The following is a 20,597-nucleotide window of genomic DNA, read 5'->3' as shown; positions in this document are numbered from 1 at the left end:
TTTTTTGCCTTCACTCATTGGCCCTGTCTGTCACTCCCTCACAGTGCTGCTGGTGTTTATCTCTCCCCCCCGGTTATTTCTATTTTAAAGCCCTTTTTACCAATTCCCCCACTCTACTGGCAAAAATACCATTTCCCCACTCGGTGGTGGATCCCATCTCTCCTACACAGAAGCTGATCTGCAGTGTCCTGTGGTCACAGATACAAAAAGCAACGCCAGCTCCGCAACCACTTGTTGACCTGCGTATCTGTGCCCTTCTCATACCGTTTCTCCTCACCCAGAGAACTGAGAACACCCCATGACCCTGACTGCCCTCAGGGCTCTATAGTCTGTCGGCAGGTGGCCCAGATCCTTGTTGAAGGCATGCTTGGCTCCCCTTCAGCTTTGAGAGTGGTGAACTTTTTCTGCTAAAGTCTGTTCTAGTTGTAGCAGTAACTATAATGATAAGAAAAATTAGGAGAGCATCAAAGGGAATTGCGTTGTCCCAGAGAATGGACATCACAGAAGCAATTGTTCTGGTGCGTTTTTTTTAACTGTGGAGATGAAGTGAAGATAATATTTGCCTTTTTTCAGCCCCCATCTTGATCACCATAAGATGATGCCATGTTCGGTATTACGGCTGTATTGTGGAACTTTCTTCAGGGTATGCTTCCAGCTGGGACCAAGGCTGATGGCAGCGCCGAAGCCAAAGCGCTGTTCTAGCTTCACTGCAGGTTACTGAGGGACCAGGATAGCTACAGCACGGAGTAAATCTAGCATGCTTTAAACCTACCAGCTGTCCTTAGGAGGAAACTTTGGCTCCTGGGACTTTGGGTGATCTTTAACCTAATAAATATAGTGTCTTGGGGAAAGAACAAGTGAATGCTTTGTACTGCTGACTTGCTATAGACATGCTGGAAGACAGGCAGATGTGACCAGACTTGGAGAAGTTACAGCCCCTAAGAGAAACATGTACTCTCTATGCAATACCAGTGCCTTCTAGAGACACGTATTGTCAGAATTGATATATGCTCGGAGAAGGGAGAGAGGGAGAGTAAGAGTGGTGTTTCTGGTCCCTTTTTGCTGCTGGTTGTGACTGTAGCTAGACAATCTTGTTCTGGTGAAAATGATGCTTTGTGTTCTTCTCCACTCTTGTGTGTGAAGTCCAGGGGATGTCTCAGAATCAGCAATGTCTGCAGAAGCTCTCCCGAAGTGTAACTACAGACATGTTATGTACTTCACTTTTGTGCCTGACCTTGGTCTTGTGCTGTTCTTTTCCTTAAAGTCTATCAGAGCCACCCAACTCCCAGACACCAAGGTCCTTACGGTCTTGGGAGAATTATTAAATGTGTGAGTGTATCAAATTCATGGTTTACTCTAAATCACTTTCATTTTAATGTTGCATGATGGACATAAAATCAAATTTATAAACTACTCCTGTAAAGAACAGACTGCCTGGAGTTTTTAAGCACATAGGCTTGACAGAAGCAGCTGATTAATAATTAATTAAAATAATGGTCAATGAAAGAAATATACCTTTGCTAATCTATAATTACTTGGAAGCTTCTTCATACATTTTCCATGAGTCTTTTCCTTGTAAGACTCTGAAAAAGTATATTTAGTGTTTGTTTGCTTTCAACTATGGTTTTTAGTGGATATTGACTGAAACAGTGTCTTAATCAGTCTGACCTCAGCCTCTAAGGGATTTTTTTTCCATTGACTATATCTCTTCCTCTTTGCCTCTCCCTGTGTGCTGAAATTCTTGTCAGAGCTGCTAGCTCTGTCTATTAATGTAGCCTTTAGTGCTGCTTATTTTAAGACTTTTGAGCTCAAAACTTTTCTGAACATTCCCGTCTTGGTGGACAGTTCTCGCTGACTTTGATCTGAACTGAATTTCTTGGAAGCAATTTCTTCTCATCCTCCTAATTTTCTCAAACTGACTTTCCAGCAGCAGCTGGGCTGAGAACAAAATACTGAATAATGCAAAGCATTTTTAGAGGGCTTGAGGAGTTAGGTCTTCTGTGTCAAGACCACTCAAACTGGGTAATTCAGTCAGGTTTTCCCACCTCAAGCCTGGAGTGTGACTATTTCTTTAATTTATTTTTTTTCCTGTTGACTTGGCAAGGGTTCCTGTATTCTGTTTGTCTTCTCTGCGTTCCTTGCCACTTTTCACCACTTCCTATTTCAGCAAGCGTGACTGAACCCAGCTTCTGTACTGCAAAACAGAAGGGTGTCCTTAGCCTCTCATCACTATGTTTTTTTAGAAAATAAGTTGTTGAGTGATCTGGGGTGAATAGCACAGGTGATTTGAGATATTTGTAGCTCCACAATCCAATTTCTTAAGCAAAAGGCCGCTGTAGATACAAGATACAGCGCTTGCTAAAGCTCGCTAACCCAAAGCAAGTGTGAAGAGTGGTTTGTCAAGTTGTTCCTTTCTTAGTTTTGCTTGTGAAACATGCAGGGCTTGGCAGGCTAATGAGCAGGGAGTTTATCTGATTATTTTTGTATTTTTTTTTTCATTCATCAGGTCTGTTCAGGAATCACCATGTTTTAAATAGAACCACTGGCAAGTGAGGTGTCAACATGCAATGTGTTCTTGTCACTGTAGAGTACCCTAAGATATGTGTTTACTGTTTGTACTTGTACTATGCACTGGGAGGTATCGTGGAGGGTCTGTGGGGAAATGGGACAGGCGGAGTGTGGGATGCTGTGGTCAGGCTGTTACAATGCAGAGGCAGCTGCTGTCTGTGGTTACATGGACAGCCTTCACGGGTGTCTGCCAGCATCCAAGAAATTGATTTCTCTGCCTCAAGAGAGCCTGATGTTGTTCTCTTACGCCTATCAGCCTTAGGTTAACTATAAATCCAGCTTCTTGCTCGTGTTATCTCTCTAGTTATTGGAATCCTAGGGCATCTTGGGGCAGGTAACAGCTTCCCACAAAATGTTCCATGGAATTGTGTTGTTACACAGAAGGGCTTGAGAATGATGCAAGTTAGGGTTCCTCCAGACAGTGGCTGAATTGGGAAAAAGTAAAAAATATCCATGTCTTTGACAGTCCTACTCCTTTACAACAGCAGCATGTGCACCTGGGCTACTTCCAACAGCTACTACAGACTGGTAAGTGATTTTAGCCTGTGCCCACCTCTGTTCTGTTCTGTTAATCAGTAGTCCAGCACCTGCTGTTGGAAGTGCAGTTTTCATCCAGTCAGGGCACCCTAAATTTGTCACTCTGGATGACCTGCATTTCCAACCACGCTTCTCAGCTGAGCGCTTCTCTTGGCACAGCTTTCATGTTAGCTCCGTGGGGTCGATGATTCCTGCCACAGAACAAAAAGGGACAGCGAGAAAAGAAAGCAACAGGACTTGGACAAGTTATCCCTGGTCAGCCTGGTCAAGGAATTGTAATAGGCAGTATGTTCCTAAAATTACCAAGTTTGTACTTAAGCTTGCACCTATACTAGGGGTATATAATTGGCTGTATGCTATTGGTCTCTTCTCTGGTGAATCCTGTCCTAGGTTAACAAAAACGTCCTTAGCTGCATCTGAAGGTGAAAGAATCTGTGGGCCAAATAGTTGCGTATGAGTCAGCAGAGTTCCCTGGAGCAAGAAAGGCCAATGACATCCTGGGTCTATTGGCAAGAGTATGGCCAGCAGGTTCAGCAAAGTGATTCTTCCTCTTTATTTGGCTTTTTTTTTTTTTTTTTTTTTGAGGTCACATCTGGAGTGCTGTGTCCAGTTTGAGGCTCATCAGTACAAAAAAGACGTGGATGTACTGAAGTGAGACAAAGCAGAGGCCACCAGGGTGCCTGGGGTGGGCACACTGGTGCACATAATGCATGAGGAAAGCTAAGCTGAGAAAGGTGCTGGGGGATCTTAATGGTCTCTGCAAGTGCCTAATGTGGGACGGTGTAGGGGGAATGGGTCCAGACTTCTCAGAGATGTGCAGGAATAGGGCAATGGACTTAAGGTGGAACAAAGGAAATTGCAGGTAGATACTAAGGGGGAAAAATCAGCCCAAGAGTGGTCAAACATGGGGGAAAAACGGTCTTGAGAGGTTGTGGGATTGATATTCTCTGAGATGGAGCCATATGTAAAATCGGAGTATCGCAAATGGGAAGGAACCCATAAGGATCATAGAGTCCAGCTCCCTGCTCCTTGCAGGAGTACCTGAAACCAAACCATATGACAAAGAGCATCATTCAGATGCTCCTTGGTCTCTCGTCAAGCTTACTCAGTTCTGATTTACCTGGGCTTCTAGAGGTACCTTCCCATTTATGTGAGACTGATTCTATGTTTTCCATAGATGAAGGGCATTTTACCAAAGAGAATGTATTTAGAGATTTGATTAAGTGTACCTTTTATAGGGGGAGATAATCAAATGCCTACTGCTGACACACACTGTTATCCACGTAGTGGTGTGAAATTTGATGTACGAGGTTTGCATGTTACATCCAGTTTCCAGAGAATGGAGACTGAAATAGTCACAAGCATATGTTCATTTTGACAGAATATGATTAGATGAATTTGACAGCATACTTTAGTAATGTGTCTTTGTAAAAACAGATGTACTTCTTCACTGGAGCAGTTTCTTTTGATTAAATTAACATTTGTGAAAGCTTTTTCTTCAGTGTTACCACTTGTCTTTGTGCCATATAATATAGCTTTGCTTTATATGTGTGATCTCAGTGCATGCAAAATAGGCATATGAATATTATGCATAACCCCCCCCCCCCTCAAAATAGAAAAATATTTAGCGTGTCTCAGTTATGAACTTTGCAACAGTGCGTGGTACCAGTTATTACTAAAGAAATTTTCTGTATCTTGCAACAATGTTACAATGAGCCTTATAAAAACGAATGAACTTGATATTCTTCTTAAACATTTTGGATATATTCAAATATACTTCACTACTGAAGTATGCATGCTTCCTTTTAAAGAAGGCGATTTTGCTGAAGTTTAGTTTTGATGCCAATGTGAAGAGAAATTATTACCACTTTCAATTTTTTGGATTTAGTTTTGACAGCTTTCATTGCCAAGCCCGTACCTTAAAGAACTGCTGTGTAAATGCAGCAGACTTCTCTGTGACAGTCGTCAACTGGGTTATCTTGGGTTAATGCATGTTTTTTATTTTGATCCTAGTTGAATTTAAAGAAATCCACGTAGCTGTAGCAAAGCTAAGCTGGTGAGCCTCCTGCATTGAAACTGGGAGCCAGTCTTCAATCGACTAGTATGTGTGAGGCTAGGGGCTTGCTTATCTCTTTTTTTGTGTGTTCTGGGGTTTTTTTAGCTGATCTAAAGTGTCCTATGCTTTTAATCTCCTCACTCCTCCTCATTTTTAAAGCTTGATGAACACTTTCTCAGAACGTTTCCATCAAATTAAGTGCATAAAAGCCTGAGGTGCACGATTGCTAGTCACTCTGAACATTCATAAGCTGAAAATTACATAATCATTTTTGGTGGATTTCTTTTATTTCTAAGGCTTTTACAGAAAGAATCTGACAGTGTTCTGTTCATACCTATTAATATTTCACACCAAAATGCACTTTTAAAGCTTTCTGGGCTAACATGCATATTGGAATAGTTTCACCCATTGTTCTCCAGATGCAATGTGCTCTCAAAGTAAATACAAGTGTCTGCATTTAGGAATCTAAATTAAAGGTTTTAGATTCCTAAAACCTAAATTAAAAAAGATTTTAAATGCTTGTGAAACAGCAGGATGGGTAATAAGAGAGGGCAGGATCACAGCTTTCTTCTCTGTTGTAACCCAGCTTTCAAGATTCCATAACACTAGGTCTCTGTCTTCGAGAGGTCCCAGTTCCATTTGCCTAGGCGGCTGTCCTCTTTAAGTGAGACTAACTGGACACACAGACTAATACGAGGTGCCACTAATGGATTTGGACTGTTTCAACAATCCCTTTTTGAACAGATCAAATACCTGTATATTGCCAAAATGTTGCCATTTTGCACTAGGTTCTGTTCTCTTTAGTGTGCCCTTTAGCGTGTCATTGTAGACTTGATAGAATATTCTGCTACATACCTTGGAAAGGAAAATGGCTAAAAATAACAAAATTGCTTTCAGTAATTAATATTAAATCCTTGTGACTTGAGCAGCCAGCTGGAAATATGCTATTCTACAAGGTTTTCCATTCAAAATGAGTAAGAATCGCTGGAGCTGGGTGTCTTCGTTTATCTCCAGCAGTGCGCTTGCCTTCCTGAACACAGGACGAAATAAGTAACCAGAAAGTGTTGCCTGGTCACAGAACCATGTCTCTTGAGCAGTTATCTCCACAGAGAAGCGCTCTTTAGGCTATTCCAAGATTCTTAAATACCCAAACCCCAAAGAAGCTCTGCTATCTGTGTTTTTGTTGCCAAAGTTGTACTGTAATGGGACCTACCACATCTGTGCTTCAGATTGGACTCTGCTGTAGCGCAAATAATCTTGTTGACCTTCCTTGCAGTGAAGAATACCTTCTGCAGGTCCTCATTTTACTGAGCTTTCCTATAAACCAGAAGTGAAGTCAACAAATTGTCTATTATCCAAAATGTGCATCCCAGTGGTCCACACGCACAGCACTAGGAGTCAGATCTGTCTGCTCTTGCTAAAAAAAGGGGTGGCGGGGAAGCCTAACCTTGTCCTTTTGCTTGATTTGAAGAGCTTCCTCTGCTTGATCTCAATGCTTTTCTGGGGTGCCTGCTGCTAGGGTATTGACCTGCCACCCAGGCAGCAGCTTCAGATGCTCTCCTTGGCCAGAGCTGGGAAATAGCAAATGACGCTGAGAACAACTGGGCATTTAAGGAGCAGGGGAGGTAGAGAGACAAAGGGCATGGGGTTAAAATGGCAGATAATATCTTTATTTCTCCTCAGGTTTGTTGTGCTCATGCTAATGACATTCAAGGTGCTTTTGAGGTTGAGAAGGGCTAAAGTATTCTAGTTCACGTTGAATAATTTGTATTGCTTTCTCTCCCTCTTCTTCTAACACTGTTGAGAAATGCCGTATCTAAGCTGGAAACGCGATGTGGGACGGGTTTGTTCTTCCCAGTGGTTATGAATCCGAAATCGCCACATAAAAAGGGTAGGCTAGGGAGCCACGCTAGCTGTTACCCCTGCTTAAGGTGAGTTTCTGCAGTCTGGATAAAAAGGGAAAAAGTGGGTCTTTTATAGCAAGTGATAAAAGGGGGTACAGAACGCACATCATACAGAGTAAATGAACTTCTGTGTGCAACTGCATCAGTGTGTTTCCTGCTCAAACAGGAACAGTGTTAACAGCTTTCAGCCAAAGCAAAATAAATCCGGAGGGATTTCTGTGATAGAAATGTTCTTTGTGAAGCTCCATGTAACACTTTGTTTTAGCTTCTGTAATTACTAAGTACCCTGGCTGTTCTACGACAGTATTTGGCATTTTGCTCTCTCTGGTGATCCATGGGGAGAATTTAGGCTAGGGAATGGTGCTGATTAGCACTCAGCAGAAGTATTTTGCCTTTTTGACTATTTGATCCATCATGCTTCTATAGTGCTGCAAAACCTATCTGTGTTTTTCCTTGGGCTCCTCTCCGAGTTTCAGGTGGGAACAGATGACCCAAGAATATTTTAATCCATTAAATTCTGTGGTGGCTATGCTGTGAAACCCCATATACAAACCTCCAGTAAGACGTTGTCTTTAAACTGTGGGTTAATAATGTATGGCTCAAAACTCAGCCAAAACAACTTTGTTCCTAAAAAAGGGTTTCATGGCCAGTAGTGGTGATTTTAATGCTGTCAGCCTGTGACAGTGTCCTTGGCATTAAAAATTTCATCTGGAGCGGTGAAATGAGACTAACTTAAGAAAACAAACAAAAAACAATCAAAAAAACCCACAGAAACTTTATAAAAGAATTGATATATTGGTTAACTTCACAGGTTCACTGTCAATTCTGCTTTCACCTTTAAAAGCCCTTTTTAAGCTCTCAGGTGATGGGATAGAAAGTGATTTACTGCCAACCACTGAAATGAATCCCATAGTACCTGGCTTTCTGCACAGTGGAGGCTGCAGGGTTAAGAAATCCCTGTAGCTCTTCGGCACCATTTGCCTTAAACGCTCTCTTGTTTATACTTTTTTTTTAAAGGATCATAAGGCTTACTGATGTGCAGAAACATTTTTTTTCCTCTGTTCCCAGTACAATGGAGAATAATTTAATATCTATGTGAATTTCCATGTCTTAGTAATACAGGTGCTCGCTGTATTTTCATTTCTGCATAGATAATGACACTGGTGTTCTGAATGTTGATCTTGAGGATAAGGGCTCTCACTTCACTGATCGTAGAAACATAACTTTTTGGTCAGGATCCACAATAACCCCTTTCCTATAGTTCACAAATATTCACCTCTTGTTTAGTCCAAAACTGGAGTTCTATACTTCATGTGAATTAGGAGACGGCAAATTCTGTGCCATTTGGTAAATTCTTAGTGAAATTTTCTGGTGGAGACAGACCTGATGTTTCTGGAATGCAGTAAATATTAGTGCATTTAATGTAATTACTGTAGGTTTGGAATACTTGCATATGTATTCTCAGACGAAGACTGCAGGAATGCTGGGAAGTGTGAATAATTGCCAATGGAAGAGCTTTTATCTTTAGAAAACATTTACCATCTTTGCCCAGCTAGACTAAAACTTCCTGATATGTTTGGAGAGCATCTCTGACTTATGCTCAGGGTGCCCAGTTTCTTACTTGAGGTATGGAGGAATTTGCTACACCTGAGAACCATGAAGTGGCCCCAAAAATCTGTCTGGTCCCCAGGTTTCCTGTGCATGAGAGAAACACGCAGAAGAGTTTGTTCCCCAGCTCTGCAGCTCCTTTTTTTTAAAAGAGATGACTGAACTAATGAGTATTTATGTATTCATTAATTTCTCTTATTGTTACCAGCCAGACTGGTTTCACAGGGTAGTGACTGAGGGACTTACCACAGGTATAAACCACAATAAAGATTCGTGTTCAGTACGTCAGTAGTGTTGTTGCATGATCATATTGTTACTGTCTGTCCCTGAAAGCTCTGTGTTCTTGTGAAATAGGATGGCAGAAGATGTATAGAAGTGATTTATCTCTCTCTTAGGATTAGCTGCACGTCTTTGATGTGTTTCTGAGTGGTTCTTAGCAGTCGTGGATCACTTGGATGAGTAATGTCTTTGGGCTGAACACGTGTGGTAGAGGCAGGCAGGATGGTGGTGACTCCTGCGTTAAATACAAGGTCCCTGGTGTACGGAGTTCTAGGAGAAGTTTCTCTGATGGATGGTGAACCTGTAGCCTATGTTGTGGGGTCTGGATTGAGTGAGGAAATGAGAGAAAATGTTTGTGACAGTTTGGCAGTGCAAATAAAATGGAAACTGCAATAGCCACCAATAGTTTAAACTCTTAACCGCTTTTTACTATCGGCTTAAGGTAGGCTTTGTGTGATAATAGCTCTGATGTGACAGGGGAAGTGGAGAGACGTGGACGAAATTACAGGCGTTACGGCTTTAGTTAAGACTTAGTTTTGTGTAGTTACCATTTTGTGATCCTAGTGGTGTTTGATGTCTAAGCTTCTACAGTCCATTTGGTACTTATTTCATGGTGGAACCAACTGGACAACCAAGCCAAGAAGGAAAGCAAATGGAGCAGTGAAGTACATGGCAGCTGCCTGTTCCTAAGTTATTAGTTGCTGGTGTGCAGTGTGTATTGCAGAGCAGTCACACAGCTGGTAGGTGCTGCAGTATGAAGTTAAGCCTCTAAGTAAAACTCGTGCAAATGCAGATGTGCGTATGCCAAGGAAATGTGAGTTGGAAGGTAGATAAAGCTATCTCCATCACAAAAGGAAAGATTTCTCTGAGGCCAGGCTGCAGGTTGGAAAATTCCAGCTCTATTCGCTCTTCTGCCAATGTCTCGTGGCAGAATAACTTATCAGGATTGATTAGTCCTTCGTGCTGCGAGTCCTTGCGGAGCAGCAGTACCTGCCTCACTGTGACTGGAGGGAAAAGTGCATCTGAGACTTCTCACTCCTACTTTTACCAAAAAATGCTACAGGAGTCTTTTTGAGCTTTTTTTTGGTGGCTATCCACTTATGTGTCCTACCCTACTGACTGCACACTGGGAACAGACTCCTATGTGCATCATTCCCTCCATTTGGTTTCCAAGGGAGAAAAGCCTGGAGCTGGGCGAGCGGAGGGTGCCCAGTGCATGGCACAGAGTTCCCTACTCTGGGTGCTCTGGGATCATGCTTCAGAACACACCTGAACAGTTTAGAGACTCTTCCGATTACCAGGAAATATCACTGTGAGCTTTTGACCATCAACAGAAATTCAAAACACTTCAGCTTGGTTTTAACGGTTGTGTTTTCAACAGCAGATCTGTAATTGCAACACAAACTTGTTTTGTCTTGAGCCTTTTGAACGGTATGTCTTTGTTCTTTTTCTCTGACACTGGGATTGCTCATGGATTAGAAGCTTCTGCCCTTCAGAGCTGGATGTATTTTCTCCTTGCATGCTCATCCACTGCAGTGCAAAGCAAAACAGGATTGTGGGGGAGTGCTTGGGCCGGTGGGGTGGTGATATCTGCCCAAACTGGGTCACTACAAGGATGTAGAATGTTCTCCAGCAGCACACCAAGTTCTGCTTTCTGCAAGGACAGTGGGCTGGGAACAGTCTGGCTCTCCAAGGAGGCACTGTGAATATCAGCAATAGAAATTCCTCTTGCCGAAGTGAATAGCTTTAACTTAAAGGCCGAAGAAAACCAGATTACTTTACATTGATAAGTGTCAAACAAAAAATTAGGGAACAGAGTAAGATTTTTGTTGGGTCAAACTGTCGGTAGCTGCAAAGCCCTCTGTTGTACTCACCGGTGTTTCAACAACCTTGTAGTAAATCATGTTAATAAGTGTTGATTTTGGAACTGTTTCATTATCTTCTGGTATATTAATATCTAATTATTTATTCCCACAAGCATTTTCTTGTACTTCTGGCTTTTTAATAGTGCTGTTGATTGTGTAAATTAGCTGCAGTGTTGTTTCTAGTTTTTGTAATACCTTGGTAGCAGGTGGGACCAAAACATCACTGTTCTCATAGAAATAACCTGCAACTGTTATTTCCTGTGCCCTGCTGCAATTATGTGTGCCTTCGTTATTAATTGGTGAATAATCCTGCTGTTGCTTGCTCCCGTGCATTATCTCTTCCTCTGTGCCCTCCCTTAAAAGGAAAGCATGACACAGATAAAAAAGGTGGGGCTTTGCAAGCCAAAGTATATCAAAACCTTCCTCTTTGAGTAATGATTTCAGTAGGATTGCTGGGGCACATTCTGGAGACTTTGGTAAGTGTTCTACAGGGGTACGTGTTTAGGCATGGTTTTTGCTGTACTGAAGAGTATGTACTTTTAATATGCTGAAATTGAGGTAGCTGGGCATCTGAAGTTTGGTAACGTCTTTCCTTTTTGGCAGCTTTCACATAATTGCTAGAAATATGTTAGTGCAAATAGTGGTTAGATTTATCTGACTGCTTTCTTAGAGGGGAAGCTGGTCTTGCTTTGTCAGTTGCAGACAGGTTTTTTAAAAGCCTATTCATTAAATTTTCTTCAGAATTAGTTATTTTTACTGTCACTTCTCCGTTTAGTCACCTCTGAGCTGAAGACTTTCCTTGGAATATGCTGCTTCAAATGCTGTGAAAGTCATAGTATGAGGATTATTCTAGTGTTTATTTAATGGCTATTACTCTAAAAACATGTTAGTTTAAAGTTATGCTTTAATGCAGTAGTCCATGCTTTAAAAATGTCTTCTTATATATTTAATGGATTGGAAATACAATAGAAAATGAATTAATTTGCCTGTTACGTAGACTGTGGCTGTGTCACATCTTTTAAAGTGTGCACGGTTGCTGTGTTATTTCTAACACTGATAGAATTAATGAGATTTGCTCACAAATATCAGCTAAACTCTGTGGTATCAATGCAGCTCTTCAGAACTTAAATTTAAAAATAAATCCAAGGTTTTCAGAATTCCTTTGCACCCTTGCTAACTTTTTTTACTTTGTTTGCAACGTGTTCGTTCTTATAAATTATTTACAAATGCAGCAAGGCAAATTTGAAATCCTTTACTCTTTTGAATGAATAATTTAATGCCCTTGTTTCCTCTTAATCTTCTCAGTTACGTCCATAGTCACTTTTCTGGTGTTAACTTATTAAACAGATCAACAACTAAAGTAAACCTCTGTCAATAAATAAGTTGCATAGATTCCTGACCAAAATGTATTTCCCCCTGTGGAAATTTATTCTGAATTACAGCATTAAAAAAATCAATCTTGTGAACTAAGAATTGCTTTCTGGGCTGTTAAGAAATATGTCCCCCAATGCAGATGCTAGTCTTCCTCAGTTAAATAAGTGATACGGTGGAGGGTGTGGGGGTGTGTTTTTGCTTTGTTTTGAACAATCTGGTGGTTTTGGGGACTATTTTCTCAGCCATTGCCTTGGTTGCTAACCAAAGCTAGCACTTCACGGGGGCAGGATGACTGCTTCGTGGCTGAGGCCATCTAAATTCCTCTGGCACTGTGTCCTCCTAGAAGAGAAACTGCTAAAGCTTTGTTAATTGCTTCTTTGCTTCTAGCTCATGCCAGGAAAACATCCTTGCGCTAGGTAAAATGTGCAAAGCTCGTGTCCTGCCTGGGGAGGGAAGGAAGGATGCTAAAATGTTTGGGGTGCTGAGTGAAACCTGTCATAGCAGCAAAGTCAGCTGTTCGTCTTATAGCTCGCTTGCCCTGTTTGGAAATGCAGTGAGAGCCACTAGTCTTTTGACGGAGCACTTTTTATTTATCAGGACCTTCCTGATCTGTGCTGAAGTCAGGGTCATGCAGGGAAAGGGGGTCATTACCTGCAGGACCCTGGACTCATCTGGAGGGTTTGTGAAAATTCAGGCAGGCCTACTGCCAGGCAATGGGTGGTCCCAAATTTAGGGAAGGTAAAGCCAGACTATTTGACCAGACTATGAAGACCAGTGTTTGGGCTTGCATCTGTCAGTGAACGAGTGACGCTGGCCAAGTCCCTAAAAAATTCATAGGTGGTTCCTTGATGGAACTCTCATGGCTGCCCAGCACGAGGTTCTACTGGCCCTGAAATGATCTTGGGAAAGCAGTGAGCAGAAATGGTAGCCTGGCTGCTCTTGGCAAGCTTCTAGTGCTTCATATTACTTTACTGGCCCCCTTCCCATTGGGCCAGCGGAGACAGGGCACACACATGGCACTCTCGGGGTTGACTGGCACTCATATATTGGTAGATCTCTGAGCACTGGCACAGCCCCTCTGCGCAGCACCCCTGCCCAGACAGTTAAGAAATAATTTATTAAGATAGGAGAGATTGCAGCGATCAGGTGCAGGTGCAAGGCTCAGCCAGACAAGTGCACTAGCCCTGTTTCATGTGCAAAGGGTCCCTTTTATACCCCTTTCTGCTAATTCCTCCTCTGTTCTCCCCTGTCTGCCTTTCCCTCCTCAGCTGGCAGGGCTCCACTGGCCCCCCTCCAACATCCTTGAACTTCAGCTTACATCCTCAGCAGCTGTAAAGTCCGAGTTTGCACAAAGCTTCTGGCTAACTCATCAATTACTGACTGACAAGGTGTTTTTTCTTATCTTTGTCTCCATGATGTTTGCTTGCTAGGTTTGAGCCTCTATGTATTTTGTGTATGGCTTCCCTCTCGTCCCACCTGACAAGCCCACCTCATCAGATAACCTCACTGGAACAAACATTGCCCCATTCCACATACCCTTATTGTGGTATATCAGGTTTGGGTCTCATCACTCCTTTATTGTCTATCAGTCAGATTTTCTTCTCTGCGTGATCTTGTTTATGGCTTCCTCCTTTTCTTAGCCCTTTTGTGTTGAAAAGGCCCGTGAGCAGGTACCCTTAAAGGAACAGACGTTCGCTCCTTCTACAGACCCTTGCAGTTCCTGGGCAAATAAAGGCATGCTTCTGTTCTGGGGATCTGAAGCAGGGCACAACCAGACTGGTGGCCTCTTTGGAGGTCAGTTCGTTCCAGTGTTTTGCTTTGAGCTGTTGTAGTTGGCTACAAAGCCTTTTCCTGCATCTGGTGTAAAGCTTGCCAGACTTCTGTCCTTGCTCTGAGGTGGAAGTGCTAGAGAATTATGCAGAGATGATAAACTTCAGAGTAGGAGCGTGGTCTGTTTTCTTCTACAGCTTCTACTTAAACAGCCTAACACCTTTCTGCAGTGCTGAATGAGAAAACAAATTGGTCTGGGGCAGATCCACTGTCTCTGAGACCTTGAGCAAGTGTGTACAGCCTGACATTTATCTGCAGCTGAAGAGAAGTTCCCCTGTGAAAGGCTTAGGTCAACACAACTGTAGCTCTCAATGGCACATGTTTTGGAAAGTCACTTTTGGATCTATTTCAACGGTGAAATTTGAGGGAGAGATCATTATGGGAGATGAAGAGATGTGAAGAGATTATAGGCTGTTGGTTTTCGAAGAAAAGGAGTGGGCTTTTTTAATTATTTCTCTGGGCTGAGAATCCCGAACGCCCATGGTGGGGGTCTGTGGGTGGTGGTGTGATTCTTAGAAGCTCAGGTATCTGTGGAGTCCACATGAAATGCAACCAGATGGTCAGACCATGTACCAGCTTTTTAGGTTTGTGCCTGAATTGCAATATTACATGATTTTCCCATGGCATGCAAGCTAGCTCAGTGTTGGCTTGGGAGGCCTGAGATGGAATTTTAACTGTTCTGGTTTTATGTTTTGCAGAGGGTGTATAGCCTGCCTGCCTTTTTCTGCAGGGAGCCCTGACTTTGGAATAGGCTTTTCTTTCCGTGGAACAGTAGTGCCAGGTCTGTGTGAAATGCTGTGCTCTTGGCCGTTCTTTGAGAGACTCCGTTCCCTTGTAACACTTACTTGTTCTTCCAAGCTTTTGGTGAACACTGGTTTTCCATAGGTCGTGGTTCCAAGTGGTCAAGTTAAAACCTGTGCCTGAATTGAGTGCAGGTAGCGTTTTAGGCATCCTGTTATCATACAGCACTAAATTAGTGCAGAATAAATAAGGTTTAAAGAACTTCAGAAGCCGGGACCACTGCAATGCGCCAATTACTCAGGTTGCAATACGACTATAGAATCATTTAGCTTGGAAAGGACCTTTAAGATCGAGTCCAACCGTTAACATAGCCCTGCCAAGTCCACCATTACACCCTGTCCCTTAGTGCCATATCTACATGTCTTTTAAATACCTCCAGGGATGGTGATTCCATCTCTTTCCAAGGCAGCCAGTTCCAATGCTACCATTCTTTGGGCCCCAGCATCTAGCCACAATGAAATGTACTTTCCAGCTTTTTGCTTTTTCTTGGGTTTAAATCATTCGTGTTGCATGCAGAAGGTGGGAAGGGGGAACAGAGCCTTTTTTGTGCTCTTCCATCACTTAACAGAGATAAAAAGAGTGATTGAAATCCCAGGCACGCTGAAGAATTTGGGGGAAGTATTTGTGGACTTCTACCATGCACAGTAAACAACACTGAGTCAACTGTGCTCCGCCTCAACATGCAATGTTTTTCATAGTATTTTTTAAATAACTGTGAAGTATAAATGTACATGTTTTTGTGAAAACCTGCCTGTTCTTTCTTGCTTTAGGGGTTGCTCACGTCACACTCCATCGTTCTACTTAAGACTACACCTTCTTGCTGCCTGTGCCATTCCCAGTTTGTTGAGTGCCCCAAGTAAATTGTTTCACACTTGCTGTTTTTTTGATCTCAGAAATATGTTTACACAGGGATGCTTCATCAGAGCTGGGGAATGCATGTTCCTGTTTCTGGGGGGATGCTTTTTGCCATACAGTGGCAGTATCACCTAAGGGGTAAGCCCACTGTACACAGTGAGAGGAAAAGGCAAGAGAGAAAAACAGTGTTGGAAGGAGAAATAGAATTTGTGCTCACTGTGTTAGCTGCCTGCCAGCCTTCCTTTCAGGAAAAGACCTTTTCCAGTATTATTCATGAAGTAACATGAAGGGAACGGGAATATTTGCTGTAGCATAAATAAATTTTTGTGCTGTGCTTTTGTGCAAATGAAGTGATGCTCCTTCAAAGAGATGCCCATACAGGTATCTGCTCTAGTGGGCAACTGAAGTGCGTTTCCTTCCAAGGGTGACTTCTTCCCTTTTGGATCCAACAAACTTTAAATCCACTTACTCTTCAGATTGCACATGTTGACAGTCCTTGTTACAGGAGTGGACAGAGGCCTGAGGGATCATGTTCAGGTGCTGCAGCTACTCTAAGATTCTTCACCTTTTACACTCCAGTTTGCTGATTGAAATGTTTCTTCATATTATCCCCTTTATTTTGTAAAGACACTGAATTAGGGACTGCTCATTGCGTATCAACACTGAATAGCACAAGTCCTGAGCATCAGAGATGGGAAGGGCAAGAGTTAAGATATGGCAATGAATTGCATGGGATGGTATGTAAGGCATGCGCCTTTCTCAAAGCATGTTGACTTGGAGTTCTTCTTGGAGTGGGGAAAGAAAGAGGAAAGTCTTTGTGGTGTGAAAGAAAAGATTTTTCTCTGAATGTTAGTTTCATGTTTTAGGAATTGATATACTTCCTAATTATTTACGTTGGATACAAATAACATCTCCCTTGCCTTCCTAGGGCACTTAAGTACCCTTGCTGTTTCTTACCTACTAAAAGAAATGACCATTGCTTCATCGCCTCCTCCTCTGCCACGCTCTTTCAGGTTTCTATGGGCACCATGCGGCACCGAAGAAATGGCAATTTTGAGAGTTCCAGGCTCCTCTATTCCAGCATGTCTCGCAGCACAGATGTGTCCTGCAGTGATGCTGTGAGTATCTGCTGCATTCTTGACAAGCTTGGGTGTTATCTTGGGAGTGGGCCACGGTGGTTATGAATTGCATCACATCAGGAGAGGGATGATGGATTTGCCAGTTTTCTTTTATCGAGAAGTTTTCCTAGCCCCTGACCCTTCCAGCAGTAGTGAAAGTCTAAGGATGCATTGTATTCCTTTTGATCCCTGTAACTTTTTATTGTACGTTATTAGTCATTTATGTTTTAACATCCTTTTTCACGTTTCAGTTAGACACAAATCCTCTGCCTCTAAAGAACAACCCCAACCTCTTCACACAATTTGAAGGCAAAGGCAGACAATGTATAATTATGTTCAACATCTTTTTCAAACCTCAATGATTTGCTGATCACAGTGATTGCCTGGCAGATTTCTTGCTTCTGATGGGCTTGTAAGAGGCCTAATGACTCACTCTTAGGTCTTTAGCAAGTGGTTCCCCCTCCCTTTTATTTTTTTGGTCTTGCATCATTGTGGCTTTTACTGGCTAATTATGTTCTCTTCTATTGTCTTTGTTTTGGATGTTATACTTTTCTACTTGGAGTAACTTCCTCTAACTTCTGTTTAACTATGAGTGTTCTGTGCAAATGGTAAACTAAACTATAGCTGTATGTCTGCCCTTTTCATCCCAAGCTAAATCTTGCCTTGCAAATCTAAGCTATGCTTAAAAACAAACCAAGCCTCCAACCCTTTATCAGCAATGGAGATTTTTGTTTTCATTTCCTAGCTCCTATAGGCAGATTAGGAATGAATTTGCGTTGCCTAAATTCAAAAGCTTCCCCTGTGCTTGTGGAGTTTTAGGGTTAATATGAGAGATAATGGTTAAACAAGGTGGAGAGACTTTGCATTCTGTTAAGCTCACACAAAGCATGGTTTTAAGTTCTATCCAGGTCTTCTACTGGGGTCTTTTTCTGTTGAATTAAAATAGCCCCTACCCAATAGGATGTTTATGTCTTTGGGTTTTTTTCTTGGGAAGAAAGTGTTTACCATAGACTTTTGAGCAGTGTTTACAGCACTTGACCACTATTTGAAAAATATTTTTAGTGCTGTAAGTTATTTGGAAATGCTGTGTAGTTTACAGCTACTTCTATTGTGTCACTGAATTCAAGTAAAACGATTTCTAGGTGGGTCTTTTGGATTAAAAACTGGAACTCAAATAGGCTCTCCAGCAACTCTTAGGGCATCAGATCTGTTTTGATGTTCAATTTTATTTATTTTTTTGGAGGGGGAAGCCATACCTTTTGCCTCTTGAGTATATATTTTGCTTGATAGATATAAAAATACTAGTATGACATGGGGTTTTTTTTGGAATGCCTATTTGTGATTTTTAGTAGTCTTTTCTGTCCTGTTAGCTCCCATCAGTGCTTTCTAATTGCCTTCCACCATCCACTTTGAGAAAGGAGACTTACAAATTTGCACCCATTTTCTTTGTGTTTAAACCAACTGTGTTGTTTCTGAGGTTTCTTCTGCTTTATGAGTTGTCAGAAATAAGCTTTATTTTAAAAATATTTTTAAGGATTTGGTCAACTTCATCCAAGAAAACTTTAAGAAGAGAGAGTGTGTCTTTTTCACAAAAGACACCAAGTCAATGTAAGTAAATATTTTTTCTCTTTTTCTACAGGTGTGGGGGGCTGGGAGCTTGAGAGTATTTCTGTTTGCAAAGCCATGTGGTGGGGTTTAGGTGGGGAGGAAACTTTTTTGATTTTATAAGGAGCCTGAATCTGGCAGTACAACCTCACCTCAGTCTCACTTGTACAACTCTTTGTTGTCACTTGTTTGGCTCGTTTGCTTATGCCTAGGGTATTTTGCAGTGGTGGTCAAAAGAGCTGGAAGTCTGACGGCTGGACAAACACTGGAGTGCTTCTCCTAGCTCTAGACCAGTGGTCTCCATGCTGGTTTGATTGCACACCCCATCAGAAAAATATTTTTAGCATACCCCTCAATGTATGTTTATTTATAAACTATATACATCCACTACTGTATAATATTATGTACGTTGGAAAACATACACAAAAATAGCAATTTAAAAAGGGTGAGAGAAAGATGAAATAAATACTTTTTCTTTTTTAAAATTCATGTCATATGCTCCCCTCTTTGGAGGCCACTGCTCTAGACTCTGTGGAGTTTGTGTAAAACTGGAACTGTATCAGTTTCAGTTAGTCCACAGATGCAAAACTAGGGGCTGATTCTGTCAGCATGTCTTCCAGCAGCTTTGAAAGGGGATTTGATATCAAATCCCCTATCTGAAGCATAATTGTGGCAGTATAGATGTGCTTTTAGGAATGCAGTACCAGTACTGGCATTGGTGTGTAACAATGTAGGTATGCATCAGAAGCTTGAATAATTTAAATTTTTTCATTTTAAACCCAAATCACAAATTCCAGGCACAAGCCTTTACAGCAGAGAAAGGCAGTCTTTTTTTTTTCTTTTTTTTTTGCTCAGGCTGATGTTCTGTTAAGATAGGATATCATACTTGCTCCGTTTTCAGGCACAAATACCTATGCAATGCAAGTTTGAGGACCATAACATTGCTTCTGGGTTTTGGTAGTTAGTTGTTGGTTTTGTTTTGGTTTTGGGTTGTAGGGTGGTTTTTTTTTGCAATTTCAAGAGAACAGTGATAGAATTAAAGCAGCTGCAGAAGTCTTAATATAGAATTCTAAGGGCTCTCAGTAACCCCATTCTGCTCTGAAGCTGGGAGGAAGAATGCCTTGGAGAGAGGGGGAGGGAGGGAAGGAAATTAGTCTCATTTCAGAAAGTCTTACTTAGGGTCCTCTTCTGTCATCTAAAATGGGATGTCTGGCAAAGAACCAGCAAAAGATGGGAGAGCTGGTTCTTATCAGCTTCTCTTCCTACATAAGCCCACTGGGAAAGGATTGCAAGTTGATACTTGCTGGGGTTTTTTGTCTCTCCGTTTTTAAGGTAAACTGCTTTTATTTGCAAGTTATAGTGGAGTGGAAGAAACCATGTAAGTTTTCTGTCCTTCAGAGAGGCACACTAGGACTCACCCTTACAGCAATCTTCACAGGAGGGCATTACTCAGTCTCATGTTTGCAGGATGCAAGCTAATCATAAAGGTCTCTGTAAGCACATAAATTCATGTTCTCATATTAATCCTTTTGGACTGATGCATCTGTTTTTTTTTAATTCCCCACCCCCCATATATTGCCAGATTGCACAGTGCTGTTAATAGCATTGCTCCTCTTGCTTCTTCTCCTCATCTGCATTTTTGTGCTGTTAGTAAAATTAGCACTGGGCGAGTGTTTACCTGATGTTTCTTGTTAACTTAGAGTGTAGGGGCCACACTTGTTCCCTCCTGTTGCTGTTGCTGACTGCAGTTGTCAGTCCTGTCTTTCATAAGCAACTACCCCTTCTCCATGCCCTCTGAGGAAGCAGGGATATAGGATATATGCAAGATTTCATGGATTGTGCTGCAGCTCTTCCTAGGAAAAGAGTTCTCCTAGCTTCGTAGCTTTCCCATCTAGTCCCACATAACAAAATTGCAGATTTTTCCACCCCTTGATGCAATTTCAGTGTTGGTGGAGAGGGCATTGTTAGTGACCGCACACCATGACACGTGATGAGGCGAGTGGGGTGAGGGTGGGAAATGTGCTGGGAACTGCCTGCCAAATCTGCTCAGAGACCAGACATCCATCTTGATGTGAATATGCTTTGGACGCACTTGGACACCAGTCAGGCCCTGGGTTTGCATGGAAAACGATTACACTTAGTAACCTCTTCATATCTGGTTGAGAGCACAGAAAGTGAAAGAAACCATTTGTACGCA

At 42.0% G+C, this 20,597-nt stretch overlaps 1 protein-coding gene across 1 annotated transcript in view; it reads left to right on the top strand.

Annotated features, from left to right (window-relative positions):
- Positions 1 to 20,597, top strand: part of TRPM8 (transient receptor potential cation channel subfamily M member 8) — an 83,925-nt gene that overhangs the window by 23,439 nt on the left and 39,889 nt on the right. Inside the window, exons 2-3 of the mRNA XM_080398707.1 lie at positions 16,691 to 16,795; positions 18,330 to 18,403. Coding sequence (XP_080254833.1) covers positions 16,697 to 16,795; positions 18,330 to 18,403 — 173 coding nt within the window. The 5' untranslated portion in view covers positions 16,691 to 16,696. The remainder of the gene's footprint in view (positions 1 to 16,690; positions 16,796 to 18,329; positions 18,404 to 20,597) is intronic.

Source organism: Falco punctatus, assembly GCF_963210335.1.
Source record: "Falco punctatus genome assembly, chromosome: 8".
Classification (NCBI taxonomy): domain Eukaryota; kingdom Metazoa; phylum Chordata; class Aves; order Falconiformes; family Falconidae; genus Falco; species Falco punctatus.
Note: the sequence above shows the minus strand (reverse complement) of the source record. Positions and strands in the feature narration are given on the sequence as shown.